This window comes from Talpa europaea (genome assembly GCF_964194135.1).
Source record: "Talpa europaea genome assembly, chromosome: 3".
Classification (NCBI taxonomy): domain Eukaryota; kingdom Metazoa; phylum Chordata; class Mammalia; order Eulipotyphla; family Talpidae; genus Talpa; species Talpa europaea.
The window spans coordinates 140,988,214-141,008,207 of record NC_140069.1 but is presented as its reverse complement, the minus strand read 5'-3'; the positions used below and the strand labels follow the sequence as shown (position 1 = coordinate 141,008,207).

The 19,994-nt window shown below is 47.8% G+C and overlaps 1 protein-coding gene across 1 annotated transcript in view; it reads left to right on the top strand.

Moving 5' to 3' along the window:
• The window catches only part of KIAA1549, a gene marked incomplete at its 3' end in the record, with an annotated part of 109,533 nt that overhangs the window by 46,478 nt on the left and 43,061 nt on the right, over positions 1-19,994 (top strand). Inside the window, exons 2-8 of the mRNA XM_084229722.1 lie at positions 2,261-4,951; positions 8,625-8,713; positions 9,709-9,886; positions 10,815-10,945; positions 13,530-13,713; positions 15,178-15,237; positions 16,396-16,544. Of these exons, the coding sequence (XP_084085848.1) occupies positions 2,261-4,951; positions 8,625-8,713; positions 9,709-9,886; positions 10,815-10,945; positions 13,530-13,713; positions 15,178-15,237; positions 16,396-16,544 (3,482 nt within the window). The remainder of the gene's footprint in view (positions 1-2,260; positions 4,952-8,624; positions 8,714-9,708; positions 9,887-10,814; positions 10,946-13,529; positions 13,714-15,177; positions 15,238-16,395; positions 16,545-19,994) is intronic.

Genomic DNA, 19,994 nt, shown 5'->3' with positions numbered 1-19,994 from the left:
GCAACAGGCGAGACAGGAGAGGTCTGCTGCACCATGTGGGTTGCTCCCTGGCCAGGAATCGAACTCGTGCTGCAGAGGCTGTGGATTGCGTCATAGTGCAGTGCTTAACCCCTTATGTCACCAGGGAGGCCCCAAATTTTTTAATTTCTAAAAGGCTCCTTTTTAAGTTTTTCTGGCCATTTTTCATAATCTCTTTCTCCTTACTCAGGTCCCTCATTATTGTTTTAAATGAGTTAAATATACTTTACAACATATGACCCCTAATTCCAGTTTCTGAAGTCTTTCTAGGTTGGATACTATTTATGTGGCTTTCTTTTCACCCTTTTTTCTTGGGATTTCTATTGATTTTTTGCCCCCCACAGTACCTTATTTCCTTTTGTTTTATCATTTTTAGATTTGCACTCATATTTGTTGGAACTCTAGTTGCAGGGACACTTAGATGCCTGACTTGACTGTGTTTTTTGGGTGATGATTTATATTGGCCTCTGATAGGCTGTGGGGACCTGTTCCAGTTTAAATTATGTTCTCATAGCTTTTAGGGACATACAAGTAGTGTAGCTTCCAAACTTGGGTAGATTTTTTTGTAAAATACCTGTACTGAGTCAAAGCTGAGACAGACACTTTTTCTTGCTGTTCTCTCTGTTTGGCTCTTTTTCTTCCTAATTCACTTTTTCTGTGAGTTTAAGACACTTTGAGTCTCTAGTTTTTGGAGATGGTCTTCAATTTGCTTCTTTGCATATTGAGATCCAAAACTCATCCCTCACCCACTGTGGCCAAAGCATCAGGCCACCTGGTCCAGAGTCCCTGCAGGCTGCCTGGTGACTTCAGTACCTGCCAGCCTCCCCTGCCAGCCTCCCTGCCAGCTCTTGCTTTGTTCCTACACTCAGCACACGTCCCTTATTGTCATGCAGCTTATCCAGTCATTTAAAAGGATGTTTTTGAACTTTCATTAAACATTCTTAAGTGTTACAAAGTGGGATCTCAAGTCAGCTGTATTGCCTCGAAATAGAATAGAAATGACTCACTTAAAAAAAAACAACAACAGAATGAATTGAAGATTATCCCTATCCTACTTCACATGTGTTCACATAGGCTGTTTGGAGAAGACAGGAGAGAACTGTCATGGGCAGTGATGATTGCTGGGTGTCCAGCCGGTGCTGCCGTGGGTGGTACCCAAGGCCCGGGCCTTCGTGTGTCCTCTGTATCCTGTTACAGATGGAGACACCTGACCCACTTAACTGGTAATGACAGTGGATGAGGAATGTGGACATTTGATCATTTGATAGGGTGATAGGATGCTTTCGGCACATGCCAGAACTTGGTCCTCAGATACTGTTCATTCATTCAACAGATGTTCATTGAGCACTGACATGTCATTCGCTGGTCCATCAGAGCCTGTCCTCAGGAACTCACACTGTAGTGAGTAGATGATCCATTTTACTAGCACAATAACATGACAGGTAGAAGCCTAAGTGGAGGCACTAACCAACTTAGAGTATTGAGGAGTGTGGTAATTACCTACCTGCCTCTGCAGGACCAATAGCAGCCACCCAGGTGGAAAGCCAGGAAGGGCATCCTCGGCAGAGGGAGAAGAATGTGCAAAGTCATGGAGCAGACAGACTTTGGATTAGGGACCATCAAAATCTAGACTGAAATCTGGAGGTGTGAGAGGGGAGCAGGGAGTGCTGGTAGCCAAACCTGGAGGCAGGACCCAGAGGCGGTGTCTGGAGAACCCTGGGGAGCCTCTCCTAGCTGGGTAGTAAGCAATGGGGTCAGACTTGTCGTGCTCATGCTTCTTGAGAGCCAGCTGTTCTGGAAGAGACAGACCTCAGGAGTGCAGGCAGGCTTATGTTCAGACTCCAGCCTCTCCTCTGCCTTGGTTGTCTTGGATTTGATTTTCTTCTCTGAACCTCTCTTTCTATGTGATAAATGAGAGTGAATAGGTCTAGACAGGCCTTCTCCACTTCCAATGTTCTGTGGTGTTGCTAGGAAGAGAAGAAACGTATAACCACACACACACCCTTAAGTGACGATGGTGCTCACATTTATGAATATCGTGATATTAGATATTGTTGTTTATGTTAATCATCCTGTGTTTGTTCTAGCAATTTCTGCCTGCCAACTAGCTGTTTGTCTTCTATTGATGGACAGTCACAGTGAATGGATCTTTTTCAAAGAGTATATTTTAATATTTCAAACAAAACATAGCAATGTGAATTCCATCGCCTGGTCACTAACCCAGCTCTTATTGTCTTTGCAGATGAGCTGTCTGTGGAGCAGCACACCCCGTCCTTGTCCTCCGTGGAGCTCATGCCCCAGAACAGTGCTGAGCTCGGCTCTGCACATGTGGCCTTAACAGCACCCACACCCGGGTCCCCGCTCAGTAGCCCTCCCCACGCCATGTCATCTCCATCCACCACTACTTTTGATACAAACTTTTTTAATCAAGGAAAACTGATCCCAAGTACAGCTGACCCAGGCACCTTCGAGACGGATCACGCGTCTCTGATGAGCAACGAGGTGTTCATTGATGACGACGAAATGGATAACTTTTTGCCAGAAACCCACTGGACCACTTCCCGGGGCGGTTCTCCGGTAAGGTCTATCACAGTCAGTGCTCCTGGGCGACCCAGAGACACGTTTGACTCTGGACCGACTCCATCATTACCCATCACGTCTTTGCAAGATAAAGAAGTGACATCGGTCTGGCAGATCTCAACGCAACAAGCAGCAACGTATGCTGAGCCTCCCAGTCACCCCAACACCTTTCAGTCATCTCTTCTCATCTCCGATGGCATGATTCTGACTCCGAGTCGGAATTTGGTGCTTTATCCTACTCTCACTTATGGGCAGTTATCGAGCAGGACTCTGCTGGAGGTCATGGCTTCCGCGCCAGAGGCTATAGAAACCTCCCCTTTTCACCCCAGGGCTTCAGTGCCTCAGCCTTCAGGGGATGGCATGACCCCACAGCCGTCAGGGGAGGCCTCACAGCCTCCAGGGGACGTCCTGGCCTTGACGATAGGCAGGTACCCTGATGTGACCCCCACTTTGAGTCACAGTCTACAGGAAACCGTCTCTTGGAGCACGTACCCTGCTGCCGCTGGAGCTCAGCCAGCCCCGACTTTAAACAGCGGCTTCCACACACACTCGGCTTCGTTTCCAACTCCTCTTGTGGCTATAAATTCTTCTACACCATCAGCGGATGTTTCCTCTCTCCCCCTTCTTCCCAGCAGCTCCAGTGACACATGGGAATCGCCCCCTGTGTCCTTGGCCGCAGGCCCTGTGGGTGACCCTGACACCCGGGGCCCGATGTCTTCACCCAGACCCTTCACGTGGTGCGTGTCCTGCACGCTGGCATCCCCACGTTACGGCCCGTCAGCCAGCCTCCTGGAGAAGGAAGTGGGGTCGGGGGACGGTGCAGAGACTCCGGCCATGACCCTGCTGGAGGCCAGCAGCAGCATCTCTCCTCCGAGCAGCCTGGAGGCAGACTTCTCAGAATTCGAGGAGGAGCCTCAAGTGTTTAACACCCTGTTTCCCTCAAGGCCTGTTGTTCCACTTTCTTCTCGACCTGCAGAATTTGCAGAAACCAGCGTTGGTGTTTCGGCCCAGGTGGGCATGGATGGGGCTCTGACCACACAGGTGTATCCTGCCCAGGGCCTCCCGTCCACACCAGTGATGCCCGAGGCCCCGTCTGTTGTCTCCTCCTCTGTCATGCTGTCCAGTGGGACAGCGGTGTTGTCCTCAGCTGTCACCAGTGCTCCCCTTGACATGTCTTTCCTCAGCACGACAAACAAAATCATTCCATCGCTGGCTCTCATTCCCTCCAGCCTTTCCCCACTGTATAGTTTGGGTCCTTCAGGAGAGTCCTCACTGTTCTCTGACCCAGACCCCACCAGTTTTTCCAGACATGAAACTGGAAGTGTCTGGGATTTTGCATCCAGCTTTTTCTCAACCCCTCTGCTGGAACCCAGCAGCTCCGGGCCTCCCCCCTCAGTACCAGCTTCTCCCTCTCTAGTGTCAAGAGACGGGGCAACCTTTGTTTCTCAGGCTTTTCCTACCTTGGTTGAGACGTTTACATTGTCTGACTCTATCACTCCACAGTCGCCTCAGCTCTCTGTTCCTAACTCCACAAACCTGGAATTTTCTCTGCTCTGGCCAAGCTCAGGCATCCTTTCCACGACATTTGGTTTTCTCCCCAGTTACTCTGAGTTCTCACTACTCTCAAGCATCCCTCCTGAGTCTCTGCCGTTCTCAGAAGCATCCACACTTTTGCCGACAGAGTCTGGAGCTCATCTTACCTCAGCTTTCACTGAAACTACCTCCTCTTTTGAGTTTTCACTCACGCCCCAGGAACCTGCCGTCTCCACACTGGTGCCCCCCAGCTCCGAGCCCCTCCTGACCAGCTCGACGGCGGGAAACCACCTAACGTCACTTTGGGCTGCTTTCCCCACGACCACGCTTTCAACTCAGTCTTCTCTCTTTTCGACTTGGACACCTTCCGACGACAACATCAGCGCCCTGGACGGTCACGCGTCCACCTCACCCGCCTTCTCTAGAGCCGCCTCCTCCCCTGCGCCACTGGCCACCCCTGTGTCCCCGCCGCCAGCATCCTCCTTCATATCCGAGGTGAGCCCCACGGCAGTCCCCACGGAGCCGGAGCCGGTGTTGGCGGGCCCGTCTCTCACGCCCACGCGTTTCCCGATGAACGCCTCTGCGGAACCCAGCTCAGGGGACACCGGCACTGCACCTGATTCTGCCATCCGCACCACCTTGAGCGGCCCAGCGGCGAGCCAGGCTCCCCCCGAGGACAGCTCAGCTTCCCCACCTCCGTCCCTTCCTCCCGAGACCACCTCCATGCCAGAAGCAACAGAAGACACCCCAGCGCTGCTCGCCACCAAGCCGCCCTACCTGTGCGACATCACGGTCCCCGACGCCTATCTCATCACCACCGGTAAGGCCCAGCCCAGGCCGCCCCCCATGGGCATGGTCTTGCCGAGGTGCTGCTGTAAAATGCAGCCACTGCATCATGGCTAAGGGTGCAGGCTTTGGACCCAGACACGAGTCCTCACTTTGGCTTGGGGATCCGTTAATTGGAGATCCTTCCTTTCCAAGCACCACAGTCATGTTGGGGTGATAATGGCACCTGCTCCATGGGGTTATTGTGAATATTTAATTGCTTTAGTGCATGTAAAATGCTGAGTACAGTGACTGCCACAGAAGGAGCACCCAGAAAACATTACAAATTGGTAATAGCAATAATAATAAAGATTTGTTTCTCTATTTTTTTTATATCCCCCAAAGCCAGATTTATTATAAAAAAGGAAGGGAGGAAAGGACATGAGCGGGCAGAAGGAGCTGCTCCTCAAAGGGACGGGTTTGTGAAAAGAAATACCTGATAGTCACAGGCGGGCGGGAGAGCTGCTAAGAATAAAGATTTAACCAAGCCTTAGAAGTACCTGTCTTGGTACTGTGGGGACCTGTCTTGGGCACTTGTGACCCGGCAGGTGCATAGGTGACAAGGGCAGGTCCCCTTCAGGTGTTCGGTTCCAGTAGTTAGTTGAGCAGATGTGTGGAAGGGTGACCATTGCAGTTTCTTACTGATTTACCCTTTTGCTTAAAAGCAGGGCTGCTTTGCTCTTTCACATTCCTGTAAATGCCCCTTGGAGCCTGAGGAAAGACACAGGGAGTGGCTGGTTCGCTCCTGAGTTCAGTCTCAAGCCTTGACCCTCTCCTGGTCTGCAGCCTGACTTGTCCACGAGCAGCAGCTGCGTCATGGGAAGCCTGGTGCGGGGGCAGCGTGTCCCCACAGGCCAATGGCTAGTACCCGCCAGGTCAGGCTCTCCAGCTCGGTCTTCATGAAGTCCGTGACCTCTTAGGACAGACTGACACACACGATAGTATTGGTGAGCGGCCTGGTTCTGTGAGTGGGCTCAGGGCGATCGGGTCAGGAATGAAGGAGGGAGAGATGGCAGAGGGGTAGAAGCGAAATGGAGTGGAGAAGGATGGAGCAGTGAAGAAGGGAGTGGAAGGGTGAAGAAGACCTTTCTTCTCCATGCCAGGGAGGGGGCCATGGATACCCTGCCATGAATCCTTGAGGGGGTGTGTGGTTGGAAACAGGGGAGCTGTTGGTCTCTTGACTCCCTCTTTCAGATGACCCGGAGTGGGCTTGGAAGGATGGGAGGTTGGAGGTTCACATTAAGGCCAAGAGGAAGACTGTCCTCTGGAGCAGAGGGGTGTGCCTGCAGGGGGAGGGTGTGATTGCAGGTGGAGAGGTCACACGGCCAAGGACACTCAGCTCGACTGGTCATTAGACTAGGCCAAGAGGTTGGGTCACAGTGGTGGACTCTGGCCAGTGGGGTTAGGGTAGGCCAGTGGGGGAGAGAAAAGACCTTGTCACAGAGTGACCTGATGATTTTCTTCCTTCCTAAGAATTTCTGCAACAGAGCGGTCAGTTGTGAGCAACTTATTCTTTGTCTCGGTCTCTATGACACGTGATGTGTATAGCTATGCTGTTGTGCCTTTCATAACTTTTGGGGAAGCATTTAGTAACCATTTTGGAAGTATCTCTAAGGATGTCAGGTGTGATATGGCATGGACTGACTTAGTAACAGATGTTTAATGAATTTGGTGTCCCTTATTAGGGACCCATCTGTTTTTAATAGCTGGATGGGGGGGCGTAAAATCCACCCACTGTAGACGTGCACTTCAGTTTCAGCAACTGTGTGGAGCGGTGCCTGCGTCTCCTGCCAGGGTAGGTGTATTTGTAAGGGGAGGAGAATGCCAGCTTTTGTTCTCAGTGATCTCTGACCCAGAGAAATGCCACCTCATCTAGAATCCTCATTCAAATTTGACCTTGATTTCTTTGGTAGTAATTACCTGTCAGAGTCAGAGAGACAGACTTGGTTGAGGTGGCTCCTTGTCCTCAAAGGTGCTTTTTGTGGAGCTCGGTAATAAAAGTAAGACTAAGCCCTGTGCGTCCGGGAAGCGTTGGCCCTCATGTACCCAGAGAGGGTGACGCTGCTGCCCCCATCACCTGCCTGCCCCCGGCCTCACTTCTTTTGGCTCCAGGGAAACTGGATATTTGTGAAAACTGTAAGACACTTATTTGCTGACCTCCCACCTTACCTGAAAACTCTTTTATTCATACCCCAGGTTGCGGTTTTAGACGCACGTGATTAGAGAAGGTGGAGGCTGGGGGGCTGGGCTGTGGGGGCCATTTAGAGGGATATTTAAACAGTTTGCCCTGATCCTTTCGCCATAGTTACCCGAAGTCCCCCTAGTTTTCCTCTTTTTTTTTTTTTAAAGATTTATTTATTTATTTATATAAGCACTGGGTACAGTCAGAAGCGCGGGAGGGTGAGAGGATTCACCAGAGCCAGAGCGGGGAGCAGAACAGGCAGACTGATGAAGTACACTGCTGAGGGGAGCAGCAGGCGGCAGGAGAGGTCTGTGCACCATGTGGGACCCTCGCTGGCAGCCGGGGATCTAACCAGCGCTGCAGAGGCTGCGGATAGCATTGCAGGCCAGCGCTCAACTGCTGCGCCACCAGGGAGGCCCAACCCCCAGTTTCCTCTTTAGGGCACCCTCTGTCTGATTGTCTGTCTCTCCTTTCCCTATGAAAACGTCCTTCTCTGCTTTTGTCTTTCCCTTCCTCCCCACCCCCACCTTTCCACTCGTTTTTTTTTTTTGTTTGTCTTTCCCTTTGAAGCCCTGGCTGGTCCACGCTGAGCCCTAGCTCTGAATTTGTCCATCTTACCAAAGAAATTCTCCTCCCCCCTTTTGAGATCAAAGTCACTGATCAACAGGAAAAGCAAGCAAATGTAAATTAAACTTTTTTTTTTTAAAGAATGAAAGATGCAGTTTTAAAATTAGGGCAGGAAATGGAAAACTGAATAGTAATAAATGAATTTTGAGTCCACATTATAAGCAGTTAGTGGGATAGGAAAGAAAAGATAATGGGGGAAAAGAGGAGCAGGATATGCTTAGGAAATACTGAGAAATAGGATTGCTTCTTAGTATGGTTTTAAATAGAATTTTTTAAAATGTGGAAGGAAAGTTTGAACACAGCTAGACTTTGTTATAAGAAATTTTATTTCCTACATAAAATGTTAATACATGGCAATCATGAAAATCCTTTTCCCCCACCATTAGGGGCACAAACCCTTCACTTGCTGTATTGAAATGTTGGGGGTAGGAAACCCCTATGTCATTTTTAAGATGTCGTCTATTTTTGTTGAGTATTATCTTAAGGCCTTTTACTGCTGGGATTTTTTTTGAGGCTGTTGTTTTACACGAGGGGCATAGCCAAGAGAAATGCTGGTATTTGCCAGATGAGAATGAGAGCTCCAGGCTGTCTGGCCCCTGAGTGGGCCATGACCATGGATTCCTGGTCTCACCTTCCCAAGTGAAGTCAAGGGTTTTCTTAGCACATTGAGCTGATGCTCTGCGCAGTTCACCTGCACCTCCTCTCTTCTTTCCTAGTTGAGGCCTTATTTTAAAAAATGATTTCTGGATCCATTACCACACTTCGGTTCAGCCATCTCCTCCCTGAGGCCCTGAAGTGTGATGCCCACATTATTCATAACAACACTAACCTGCCCTCGGTGGCTGCCTTTGATTCACAGTGCTGGCCAGAAGAGCTGTGCAGGAGTACATCATCACATCCATCAAAGAGGTGTTGAGGATTCACTTCAACCGAGCAGTGGAGCTCCAGGTGAGACCGGGGGCTGCAAGTGGGATGTGGGAGCCTGGGTCGAATACAGGTTGTGACGCAGGGGAACCTTCTCTTTCCTGTGCCCTCCCTCCTGGCGACCACTCCAGTGTCACAGCCTCCCTGAAACCAGCCCAGGCCAAGGGACTCCATCGGAGGGGAGTGTTGGCAGAGTTGCAACAAAGGGGCTCTAAGACCAGGGTTTGGGGTGATGACCCTGGCATCTTTGCTTCCCTGGATTTACATGAAAGAACTTGGATGAGAGCCTCAATTAGATTTTGGAGTGACTGTTTTTGTATATTCAGTGAGATAGAGATAGATTCCAACTGGTTTAGCCTGGACCCTGAGCTAGTGCCTCTTCTCCCCTGGGAGCTCAGAAAGCCACACTGCAGACCTGCACCATCCCAAATGGAGCCACAGGGCACATGTGGCCGCTGAGCAGGGATAGTGGGGCTTGGGACACAAGATGTGCTGCAAGAACAAAATACGTATCAGATCTCGAAGACTTTGAAAAAAAAAAAGAATAAAAAGCATCTCCTTTGTAATTTTTTGCATTGCTCCCTGTTGAAATGCTATTTCAGGTTTATTGGGCTAAGTAAAATATATTTAAAATTAATTTCACCTGTTTCTTTTATTGGCACTGTGGCTACTAGAGTTATAAAAATTGTATGTCTGGCTCTTCTATTTCCTCTGGACAGCCCTGCTCAGTAAAATAAGTAAGATAAATACAACACAGAATCTTGCGATCTGCATAGCTCATCATTCAGCTCAGATGATTGACTGCTCTCCTTTCTGCCCTGGGTTTTGTAATTTTGTGCTTAGGAAGGTTGGCTGCTGTCAGAAGGGATAACTAAAATTTTATTGTGAAGTGTGATCCCTTTCTTTATAGTTTACCTTAATTACTTAATTCTATTTCTACTCAATAGAGCATCCTGAAGTTTGAATTAAGATAATCTCGAATTTTGATCATTATTGTCTCCTGTATCTTATTTTTATAGGTTTATGAGCTATTTGCTGACTTCACATTTCTGGTCACATCTGGTCCTTTTGTTTACACGGCAATATCAGTCATAAACGTCCTTGTCAATAGCAAACTGGTTCGAGACCAAACTCCTTTGATCTTGGCTGTGAAACCTTCTTTCCTTGTGCCAGAGTCTCGGTTCCAAGTTCAAACCGGTGAGAAAGCAGTCTTGTTGATTTGACTTGTCAATAGAGTTTCACTTAATTTTTAAAAAAATTTGGAGGGGATTATTTTTTAAATTTATAGTTAAATATTCAAGAAACTTTGTAATTATACAAAATTTCCAGCATATATAAAAGTATACAGAGTAGTTTATTAATGTCCCCCCATGCACCTGTGTGGCCCCCATAATTTCCTCGCTAGCCTTGTTACACCTGTATCCCCATCTCTGTCCCCTTTCTCTCACATTCTTTTGATATGACATCAAATCATCTCATTCATAAAAGTTTAAGTCCATGCATCTAACCGATGAGGAAGATTTCACATGCTCATACATGTACCTGCCTGCAAACCTACACATACCAACAAATTTATTCACAATATTTCTATCACCCTCCCTAAAATTAACAGCAGTTCCTTAATAGCCTACTAAACTTTTTATTATAGACATTTTCAAACATTAACAGTATCTGGATAACATTTAGTCTACACATGCCTATCACTAAAGCCTTAAAAACTATCAAAAATTTCCCAATATTGTTTCATTTATTTCTCCACCATTTTTCCCCTGTGAAAGTAAGAGTATTTTAAGACAACACCAGATACCACGTCATCGCGCTTATATGTACTAAGAATTTATCTCTAACGAATTTAGCTGTATTTGCAAATATCTCAGTTGTCTCTTCTGATGCTTAAGATATTGTCTTCTGTAGTTTTCCATTTGAAAATGATACGAGTCATTTGAACTTGCATGTATCCATTGGAGTGGAGTTGACTTTCTACATTTCCTTGAGAGGATGCACATAAATAGTTGTAATACTTAGTCTCATGCTGTGGATGAATCCATCAATTCAGACGCTGTTTTCCCCCACTCCTTCGTACTAAAGAAACTCCCGGCTCACACTGTGGCTGCTGTCCTTTCAGTGCTGCAGTTTGTGCCTCAGACCGTGGACACGGGCTTCTGCAACTTCACCCAGCGCATCGAGAAGGGCCTGATGATCGCCCTGTCTGCAGTGAGGAAGCACCAGCAGGGCACGTATAACCTCACGGTGCAGGTGAGCCCAGCAGGAGAGCCCCGCCAGATGCTTTATCCTTCAAAGGGGGATTGCTTCATAATCCTCCATTCACTGTGCATTGAACTCTCACTAATCCCCTCGCTTGGAGAGGGTTGGGTTCCCAGGGAGCAGGCTGCGCCCTCCCAGACGGTGTCTGCGTGGGGTGACTAGGCTCAGCGTATTTGAAGATTGCAGAGGAGCAGGAGAATCCGGGAGCTCAGATCCAGTGGCATGAGAAGGGGTGACCCTATACAGGAAATTCGGTCACGTCCTACAACGCTCAGTGCCAGCTTCCATGTACGGTGGGGAGGGCGCCTAAATACACTGAGATGCAGCACTTCCCTGGAAAAGCAGGCCGGCTATGAGGAATGGGCTTTTCATATGTGCTGTGTGGCAACTGCTCATGTTTAGCTATTTCTTTGGTGTTGTCTTCTTCATAATCTTTGTTCTCTCTTCCTGGAATTCATTTTAAATAGATTTTGGTGCTCCTGGACTCACTTTCCATTTTTCTGATTTTGTCTTCTCTTTTCCATCTTTTATTTTTATTCCCATTATTAGAGATTTTCTAGGGATTGTCCTCCAAGTCCTTAATTTCGTCTTCAGCTGTGTCCATGATGCTATTTAATCCTCTGTTGAACTTTCTCTTAGCCATCCTTTCCCCCCTTGTCTTCTGCTCCTTTCTTGTAGCGGCCTTTCCGGCAGGGGTGCAGGGTCACCTCACACTATGGTGCCTTGAGAGTCTCCTAGTGTTACAGGGCAGGGAGAAGGGAAGCCCAAACCCCACAAACCTGCCTATTCTATATAGGGTTCTGCCATCCGCCGCGTTAACACAAAACATGAGACTTTAATGGGAAGGAACTTTAATACAATTAAGAAACAATACAGGAAAGGCAAAGAATCTAGTTTCTAAATGAGGCACCCAAAGTTACCCGTCCCCTAGTAGGTAAAAGTCCATCCATATGGGATCGGCCCAGAGCAAGGCCCCAAAGCCTGCCACAAGTCTAAAGCATCTTCCAGTGGGGACCCACAGAAAAGGGTCAGAAACAACCAGACAAGCCCGGAAGGAAAAGAGCAAAATCAAAATCAAGATAAAAGCTGCCATTGTCACCTCCCGACGGGTCTCACCCACATCTGTGTCACCCTGTCCATGACCAAAAGACAAGCGCAGCTTCTTCACATGTCTCTAGGCCCCATGCGCCTTCTCCAGGTCTCCTTCTGGCTCCATCCCCTGCTTCCTTCCTTCCTCAGTCTCCTCTGCAGCCTCTTCTCTCCCTGCTCAGCTCCACCCTCCCTTGGGTGGGGCAGGGAACCTGGAACCTCCCCCTTTCCTGGGGACCCCCCTGTTACACGAGGACACTAACTAGAATATTTTAAAGTTATGTCTGTTTTCTCTGCAGCCGCTGTTCTGTGTGTCCATCTAAGATCTTTGGTCAAATCTTATCAGTTTGCCAGAAATGTCTAGAGTTGCTTGTTGTAAGGAAGGTAGAAGCCAGTTGTTAATTTTCATAGCTCCTTTGGCTTCACCTCCACCTGTGGACTTGGCATCTCTGTCCCTGTCTCCTGATGGGAGTGCTCCCGGGATTTTGGTGCTCCTGGACTCACTTTCCATTTTTCTGATTTTGTCTTCTCTTTTCCATCTTTTATTTTTATTCCCATTATTAGAGATTTTCTAGGGATTGTCCTCCAAGTCCTTAATTTCGTCTTCAGCTGTGTCCATGATGCTTGCTTGTGGCCTCTCCCAGGGCAGTTTGTGGTCCAAGGCAGGCAGACTGGCCCGTGCTGTGTAAGAAAAGGACAGGAGCGCAAAGCACTTCTGAGTAATGGTCACGGCGGCTCTGCCACTTTTTCCTTCCCTTTCTGTCTCTGTCTTGTGTGCGTGGGGGGCACTGGCGCTACCTCAGTCTCTACCCACCTTCTCGTTTGGGGGCCAGACCCACCGTAGGGCTTTCGGTCCTTCCAGGCAAGAGCTCATTTTCCCCTGGGAGCAGCTCTGCGGGGCGAGGACGTGGCTGCTGCTGTCTTGGCTGGGGTGCGGCAGTTCAAAAGGGGAGGAGGAGCAGGAGTTGACTCAGCTTGTTGGCCCTTTAGTCCTCGGGTTGTGCACCGAGCAGGTCTCCCCGGACCCCTTGGGGGAGGCTGCTCTCAGCTGGTATGTGCTTGGGGTCTCAGCTCTGGCTTCTATCACTGTGACCCCATCCTTTCTCCATCTTCCAGAAGTTTGACACAATCTCTGGTTTTCTTCCAGTCTCAGTGCTGTTGTGGATTTATCCCCCTTTGTTCGGTTTATTGTTAGTTCAGTGGGATTTAGGGTGGGCGGGACTATAAATATGTGTGCTCAGTTCATTACTTAATGTAAAAAACATTTTCAGTAAACATTTTAAAATAATGCAGAAGGGAGCCAATTTGTAAAGCCAGTTACTCTTCTTTTTAAAGCTTTACCTCCTCAGAGAAAGAGCGAGAGCGAGAGAGAGAGAGAGAGAGAGAGAGAGAGAGAGAGAGAGAGAGAGAGAAATTGTGGGAGAAGTCACAGTTAAGCTTTTACCAGAATACTGTGGAAGCTCACTCTGCCCTCTACTCCTTTCAGATCCTGAATGTCACCGTGGGTTCTCCCCGGATGGCCCCTCGGCGCGGCCCAGTCAGCATCGTCTTCGCCGTTCGGGGCTCGCAGGGGCTCCTGAGCGGGTGGGAGGTGAGCGAGAGGCTCAGGAACCTGAGTGTGGTGGAGTTCAGTTTCTACCTGGGGTACCCGGTGCTGCAGATCGCCGAACGTGAGTACCGTTTCTGCAGGTGCCGGGGTGACTGCGGGTGCTTTTGTGGGTGGACCTCTTTATCCAGAGGAAACATTTGGCTGCCATCCAGAATATGAAGCAGATAAGGTTGGAACCTCTCAGACTCAAACCAGAGCGGGACCCCCAGCGTCCTCAGTCACCCAGGGTTCGTGGTGTTACTACTCTCTTTCCAGAGAACAGCAGTTCTGGAAAAGGTAAACCCAGAGTGGTGGAGACCAGATGTTGGTTGCCAGGGGTGATGGACGTGAGGAATGCTGGATTACAAAGGACGCAGAAAGGGGATGATGGGATTGTTCTGTGTCTTTCTGGCGGTTACATGACTGTGCATTTCTCAAAACCCACAAATCTGTACACCCCAAAGAGTAAATGTTACTGTGCGTATACTTGAAAATGAAAAAAGAAGAAGAAATGAAAGCAAACAAAATCTTTCTTTCTGGCTGAAGCAGTTAGATCCACAGTGCCCGTGGGGGTGGGGGAAACATTTACTTCATACAACAGTAGATTCCAGAGTCCGAGTTACATAAAAATAATAGCAAAATCAAAAACCTTATTTTTTCTCAAAATGGAACAGCCAGATAACCTGATGATTGTTCATATATTTTAGTGTAACATTCATGAAATGAAGAAGAATGACTTGTGAAATACGGAGGTAGACAGGGATGAAATTGTTAGTAACATAGAGCAGCCCTCCTTGTGCACTGCGCAGGTGTGCATGAATAGTAAGTGTGCCAGGTGCCAGGTGTGACAGGCTCTCCCAGGTGAGCCAGCTCGGAGGGTCACCTCCCTCGTCAGTGCTGGGAAGCCCTGGGCTCGGAGAACACCATGTGAAAACTCATTGTTCTGGAACAATGGCATTTCAAGGGGAGCTTGTGGGCGAGTTCTCTGAAACAGTATCCCACAGATGTGGTTTCAACAGGCCATTATCATACATTAATTCAGCAAAACATTTACAGACAAATAAAAGTATAGGAGGGAAAAGTTTTAATCGGCACAATAGAGAAACTACCGTAGGGAATAACGGAAAGAGGTATTTAAAATACTAAACTTCAAAGCTTCCTTCTTTTACCTTTTGTTTAATAATTTATCTAGAATGAGTCAATGAGGCGGGTGCAAGGTAAATCCCTCTACCTGTGAACAGTTTAAAGACCAAACGTCCTTGTAGGAAGATAGTGAGACATTTTATAGCCGTAGGCGAGAAGCCCGCCTGACTAGTGATCGCGGGTTCTCCAGCTGTGCCTTGCTGTCCCCCCTCTTTCTCCTTGAGACTGCAGTCCCCGCCTTCACACCCACATGGCCTTCTGTCCTTCCATCCCTCTAGAATTAAATAGCATAGGGAAGAGAGGGTGGAGACTGGCCCAGCCCTCCCAGAACACCTGCCTTCCTGACTGTTGAAAACGTGTTTTTTGCTGATTTTTCTGCTCCCCCAACTCTTTCCTTTCCCAGCCTTCCAGTACCCACAGCTCAACTTGTCTCAGCTGCTGAAGTCCTCTTGGGTGAGGACAGGTATGTTGAACTTACGTAACGTTCTGGGAGCTGTGGGAAGGCGTGGGCTGTGTGGGGTACTGAGTATGATGCCGCCCTTTCCTGTTTCTGTCCTAAATTGAGGACAGAATGTACTTTAAATTCTTGGCAAAGAATGAATGAGAAAGAGATTCAGTTTTGGCTGAGGGCATGTGTCCCCGCTGAGTTACGGCACAGAAAGGACCGGCTTTCTTTAAAATTCATACATCAAGTCTGGGACAGGGCCGAAGAGGAGCTGACAGTGTTCTGACCCAGAACAGGGACGGGTTTTGAAGCAAGGATCTTTTTTCCCCTAAGGTCTTATTTGTTTGCTTTTAATAAGGATAAACAAGGTTGCTCCATATGCAAATAAGGAGCTTTCGTTAAAGTCCTGCAGGCCTGGGTCAGACACTTACAGCTTTCCAACTCGGGGCCCTGAAGAGTGTGTACTCAGGGCCCCGGGGAGGAAGCGGTTGGGGAGGAAGCCTGCAGCCTCTGGCCATCACCCCACACCCTGCAGGCTCTTTTGGCTTTCCCTACGGCACCTCATGTAAAGGACACCCTCTTTGCAGTGACCCCATTTCTAGATGATTTTCACAGGGGCCAGAGACTTGCTCCTGTTCTAGCTCAGAGGACTTTGGCCCCGGGCCTGCCAATGAGCACACACTTTCCCCTCCTCCACCTGCGGACACACCGGCTGACCCAAGAGATAATCTCATTTACAAGCCCTCATTTACAAGCTCCGGCACCCACCCTGCCAGTCAGCTTGTGAGTCTAAGTCTTCTGTCAGGATGGGGGGTGAACTTGAACCCTTGCTAGACATTTTGAAATAAGTGCGGGTGTGTGGTGCTGTTGGCGCCAAAGACCCTGCACTATGAGTTCCTGGGACTTCTGGTCACTGGTCTGTGGGACACTGAGAGCATGGACTTGTCCCTGGGACCCATGCCCTGCACTTCCCGGACTCTCCCGTACCCCAGTTACGTTCACTTTTCCCCCTTTGAATGCCTCCTGTCTAGGGACTGGTATAGTGTAATAATCCTGTGTTAATTCCTCTCTCCCTCCTTCTCCACCCCCTTTCTCTGTCTCTAACACACATACCCACACCCCTCTTTCTCTCTCCTGTCACTGGTCTTGGCACCTGCATGTTCCATCTTCCTCCAGTCCTCCTGGGTGTGGTGGAGAAGCAGCTCCAGAATGAAGTGTTTCAAGCTGAGATGGAGCGCAAGCTGGCCCAGCTGCTCAGCGAGGCGTCCACGCGAAGACGCATGTGGCGGAGGGCCACGGTGGCCGCGGGCAACAGTGTGGTGCAGGTACCGCGGGCGGCCAAGGAGGGGTGGCGGGAGAACCAGCCAAAGAAGAGGCCCTGTTTTCATGCAGATGGCAAATGCCACGAGGACTTTCTGACCTGGCTGATTCTATAGTAGGGAACCCCTGAATGTGGCAACATTTCAGCTCACTGGAGTCTAGACAGACATCTCTGAGGCCTTGCTGAGGGGTCGGTACAGCAGCGGGCCTCAGGGTGAGCACAGTGACGACCTGTCACTCGGCTGCCATGGGGTTACCTTCTCTCTCACAGGAGGTTTTTCATGATCAGATATGTAGTCAGTTTCAGGGAATGCTGAGTATCATGGATCGTATCGTAGGGATCAATTATTCAGTGGCAAGAAATCTAAGAGATCATAAAGAGGAAAGTTTTCTGCCTGCTGCTCTAGCAGTCTCCTCCTCCCCCTCCCCCCAGCCTTGGCCTTGCCTTGTTACCCCAGGTTTTCCGCATTTTGTAAAAATGGCAGCAGGGTTGCAAATGGCAGATACATCTGAATTGAAAAATGACCTGTTTTGAAGAGCATATACTCACAGAGTTGCAAGTGGGGGCTGTGATATATTTCCATCTCAATGTGAATTATTCTTGTGGATTTTTTTCTTGACCAACTGCTGACTTGTAGAGGTAGGGAATGGGGTATTTAGAGTGAAGGCATTTTGGAGACAGGAAACCAGGGTGAAACCCTGACTGCAGGGGTGGGGAATGGAGGGTTTGGAGGCTTTAGAGAGAAAGCCCACAGCTGACCCTGGGGAGGGAGAGGTGGCAGTCTTGCTGAAGCTGGCATCCGCTTCCTTGAGGTCCTTGACCAAACTTTCCCCCTGAACTTTGCTGTGTCTCCCCCAAGAAAGGTGGCTGTTGGGTTACTAAAATAGTTCCTTTGCCAGGTGCAGCAGAATATAGAGAAATATGAAAAAATGAATCAAAAATTGAAAGTAACATTAAATGAAGATAAAACACAGAATGAAAATGATTTCTAAAACCTTCACCTTATTCAGCAGCCCTGGCTTCATAGAACTTGAGGTCTGGGTGGAGGTGAGTCATGCAGATAAAGAGACACACAGCAGTGTGCACGTTCCGTGAGGCAGGAATGTGGGATTTATGAAAGGGGCATAAGCCACCCCAGGCCATCGTCCACGGGATGGGTAGCTGTGACCCCAGACCCTGCTTCTCTCCACTGTCTGGCTCCCAAACAGAGATGCAGACAAGACATATACAGCAGGATAGTAAAAGTGGGAAAATGTGGAAGTAACCTAAATATCCTACCAATGGGACATGGGCAAATAAATCAATTCTGGTGAGTCTTTGTATGCTGAAATATTATGCAGCTCTTCTCTTTTTAGAATTAGTGAGTGATAAAAAGGCTCAAGGGAAGAGAGGCTACAAAGGAAGGCATGCAAAGCCACCTTGATATTTATATAAAACTCAGAAAAATGTAATGGAAGGAAAGACACCAACATTTGTGCAATGGTTTTCCTTTTTTGGTTGATGGACTGTCAAATGATTTTTCATTTTACGCTTTATGCAGTTGTGTGTGTTTCTCAAAATTTCTTCAGTGAGCATGTGCTTTCCAGAGTGAGCATGTGATTTTCATCAGAAAATAAATAAAAAAATGAAATTGGAGATCTTGCCCAAAATGATTACTCCATCCTTCATACCAGGGGGGATGGGTTCCAGGTATGAATCTGATAAGAAGTTGTCTGGAACGGATGCGGGTATTAGAGTTTTCTGATGATTTCTTTCAGGTTGGACAGGGTTGTAGAAGGGGATTACTAGATATTTTGGGCATATGGCTTCTGCAAGAAGTTTCTAAAACTTAACAGAACTTTTCAATAGAAGCAATAGGAACTTGAGTAGAGAGGGCAGGGGGTATCATCAACTTGCGTTTCACTCTCCCTTGGATGAGATTCATTTTAAAGGTTGAGCAAAGACTAATCCCTCTAGCACATTTGTGGGGGAGGGGTGGGTGTTTAGGGAACAGAAGTGGTCTGGTTTAGGATTGCAAGCAAAGGACAGGACAGCGGTGGAGAGGTTCAGGGAACAGATTCTCCAGGGATGAGAGTGTGGATCTGTATTAACAATTTGTGTGCACGGTCTGGAAGAAGGCGTTCACAGTGAAATCATGAAGTTGCTGGTTTGCCAAAAGTTTCCTGCAGTGAAGTAGGAGGTCCAGCGGTCGTGTCCCGAGTGCAGGGCAGTATTACACAGCTGGCCACGTGGTGGAAAAGCAGCTGCTGCATTTTGCCAGTAGTTAATGCAGAGACCGAAAAATTACATTGTGCGTGTAAAATTGAGGATTCTGCATCATCGATCATTTCCCCAGAGCAGCAGTCTGGCGTTTTGCTGGTGTCTGAAAGGGGCAGTAAAATTGTATATATATTATTAAGAGACAGAACAACAAAATAGAAAACTGTATTTATGCAAAACTGTGATCTATCAAGGGTACTAAATTCTGAAGTACTAATTAAAGAAGGATACCATTAACACCAGAGTGATACATTTCAGGACAAATCAAAGTGCTGTCTCACCCAGCAGACTGAATTTATGATTTTTCTCCAGCCTGATTGAGAGATACTGACATACAGCATTGTGTAAGTTTAAAGTGTACAATGTGATCATTTGACTTATATGTGGTAACATAATTCCTGCAACAAGGATAGTAAAAAGTCATCATTCATATAGCTCCCTTTCCATGTGCGCTGAGAACTTTTAAGATCTACTCTCTTAGCAATTTCCCAGGATATAATATTATTGTTTATTATAGTCACCATGTGCTAATTTAGATCCCCAGAACTTAAAACTGGAAGTTTGCTCCTTTTGACCCACTTCACCCATTTCACCACCACTTGCCCCTGGCAACCACCAATCTACACTCAGTTTCTATGAGTTTGACTTTTTAAAATTCTACATATAAGTGACATCAGCCAGTATTTGTCTTTCTCTCTCTCATTATTTCACTTAGTATAATACTTTCAGGATTCATCCATTTTGTTGCAAATGACAGGATTTCCTTTTTTATGGCTAATATTCCCTTTGTGTGTGTGTGTGTGTGTGTGTGTGTGTGTGAGTGTGAGAGAGAGAGAGAGAGAGAGAGAGAGAGAGATTTTCTTCATCCATTCATGCACAAATGGACATCTAGGTTGGTTATGTAAGTAATGTGCAGTGAACACAGGAGTGCAGATGTCTCTTCAAGATAATATCATTTCCTTTGGATCTATACCCAGACGTGGGATTGCTGGATCATATGGCAGTTCTATTTTTAGCCTTTGAGGCCCCTCCATACTGTTTTTCATAGTGACTGCACCAATTTACAGTCCCCCAACAAGGGTTACCTTTTCTGCACATCCTCACTGATGCTTGTTATCTCTTGTCTCATAATATCTCCTGGTGCTTTTGATTTACATTTCCCTTATTATTAGTTGTATTAGCATATTTCTATGTA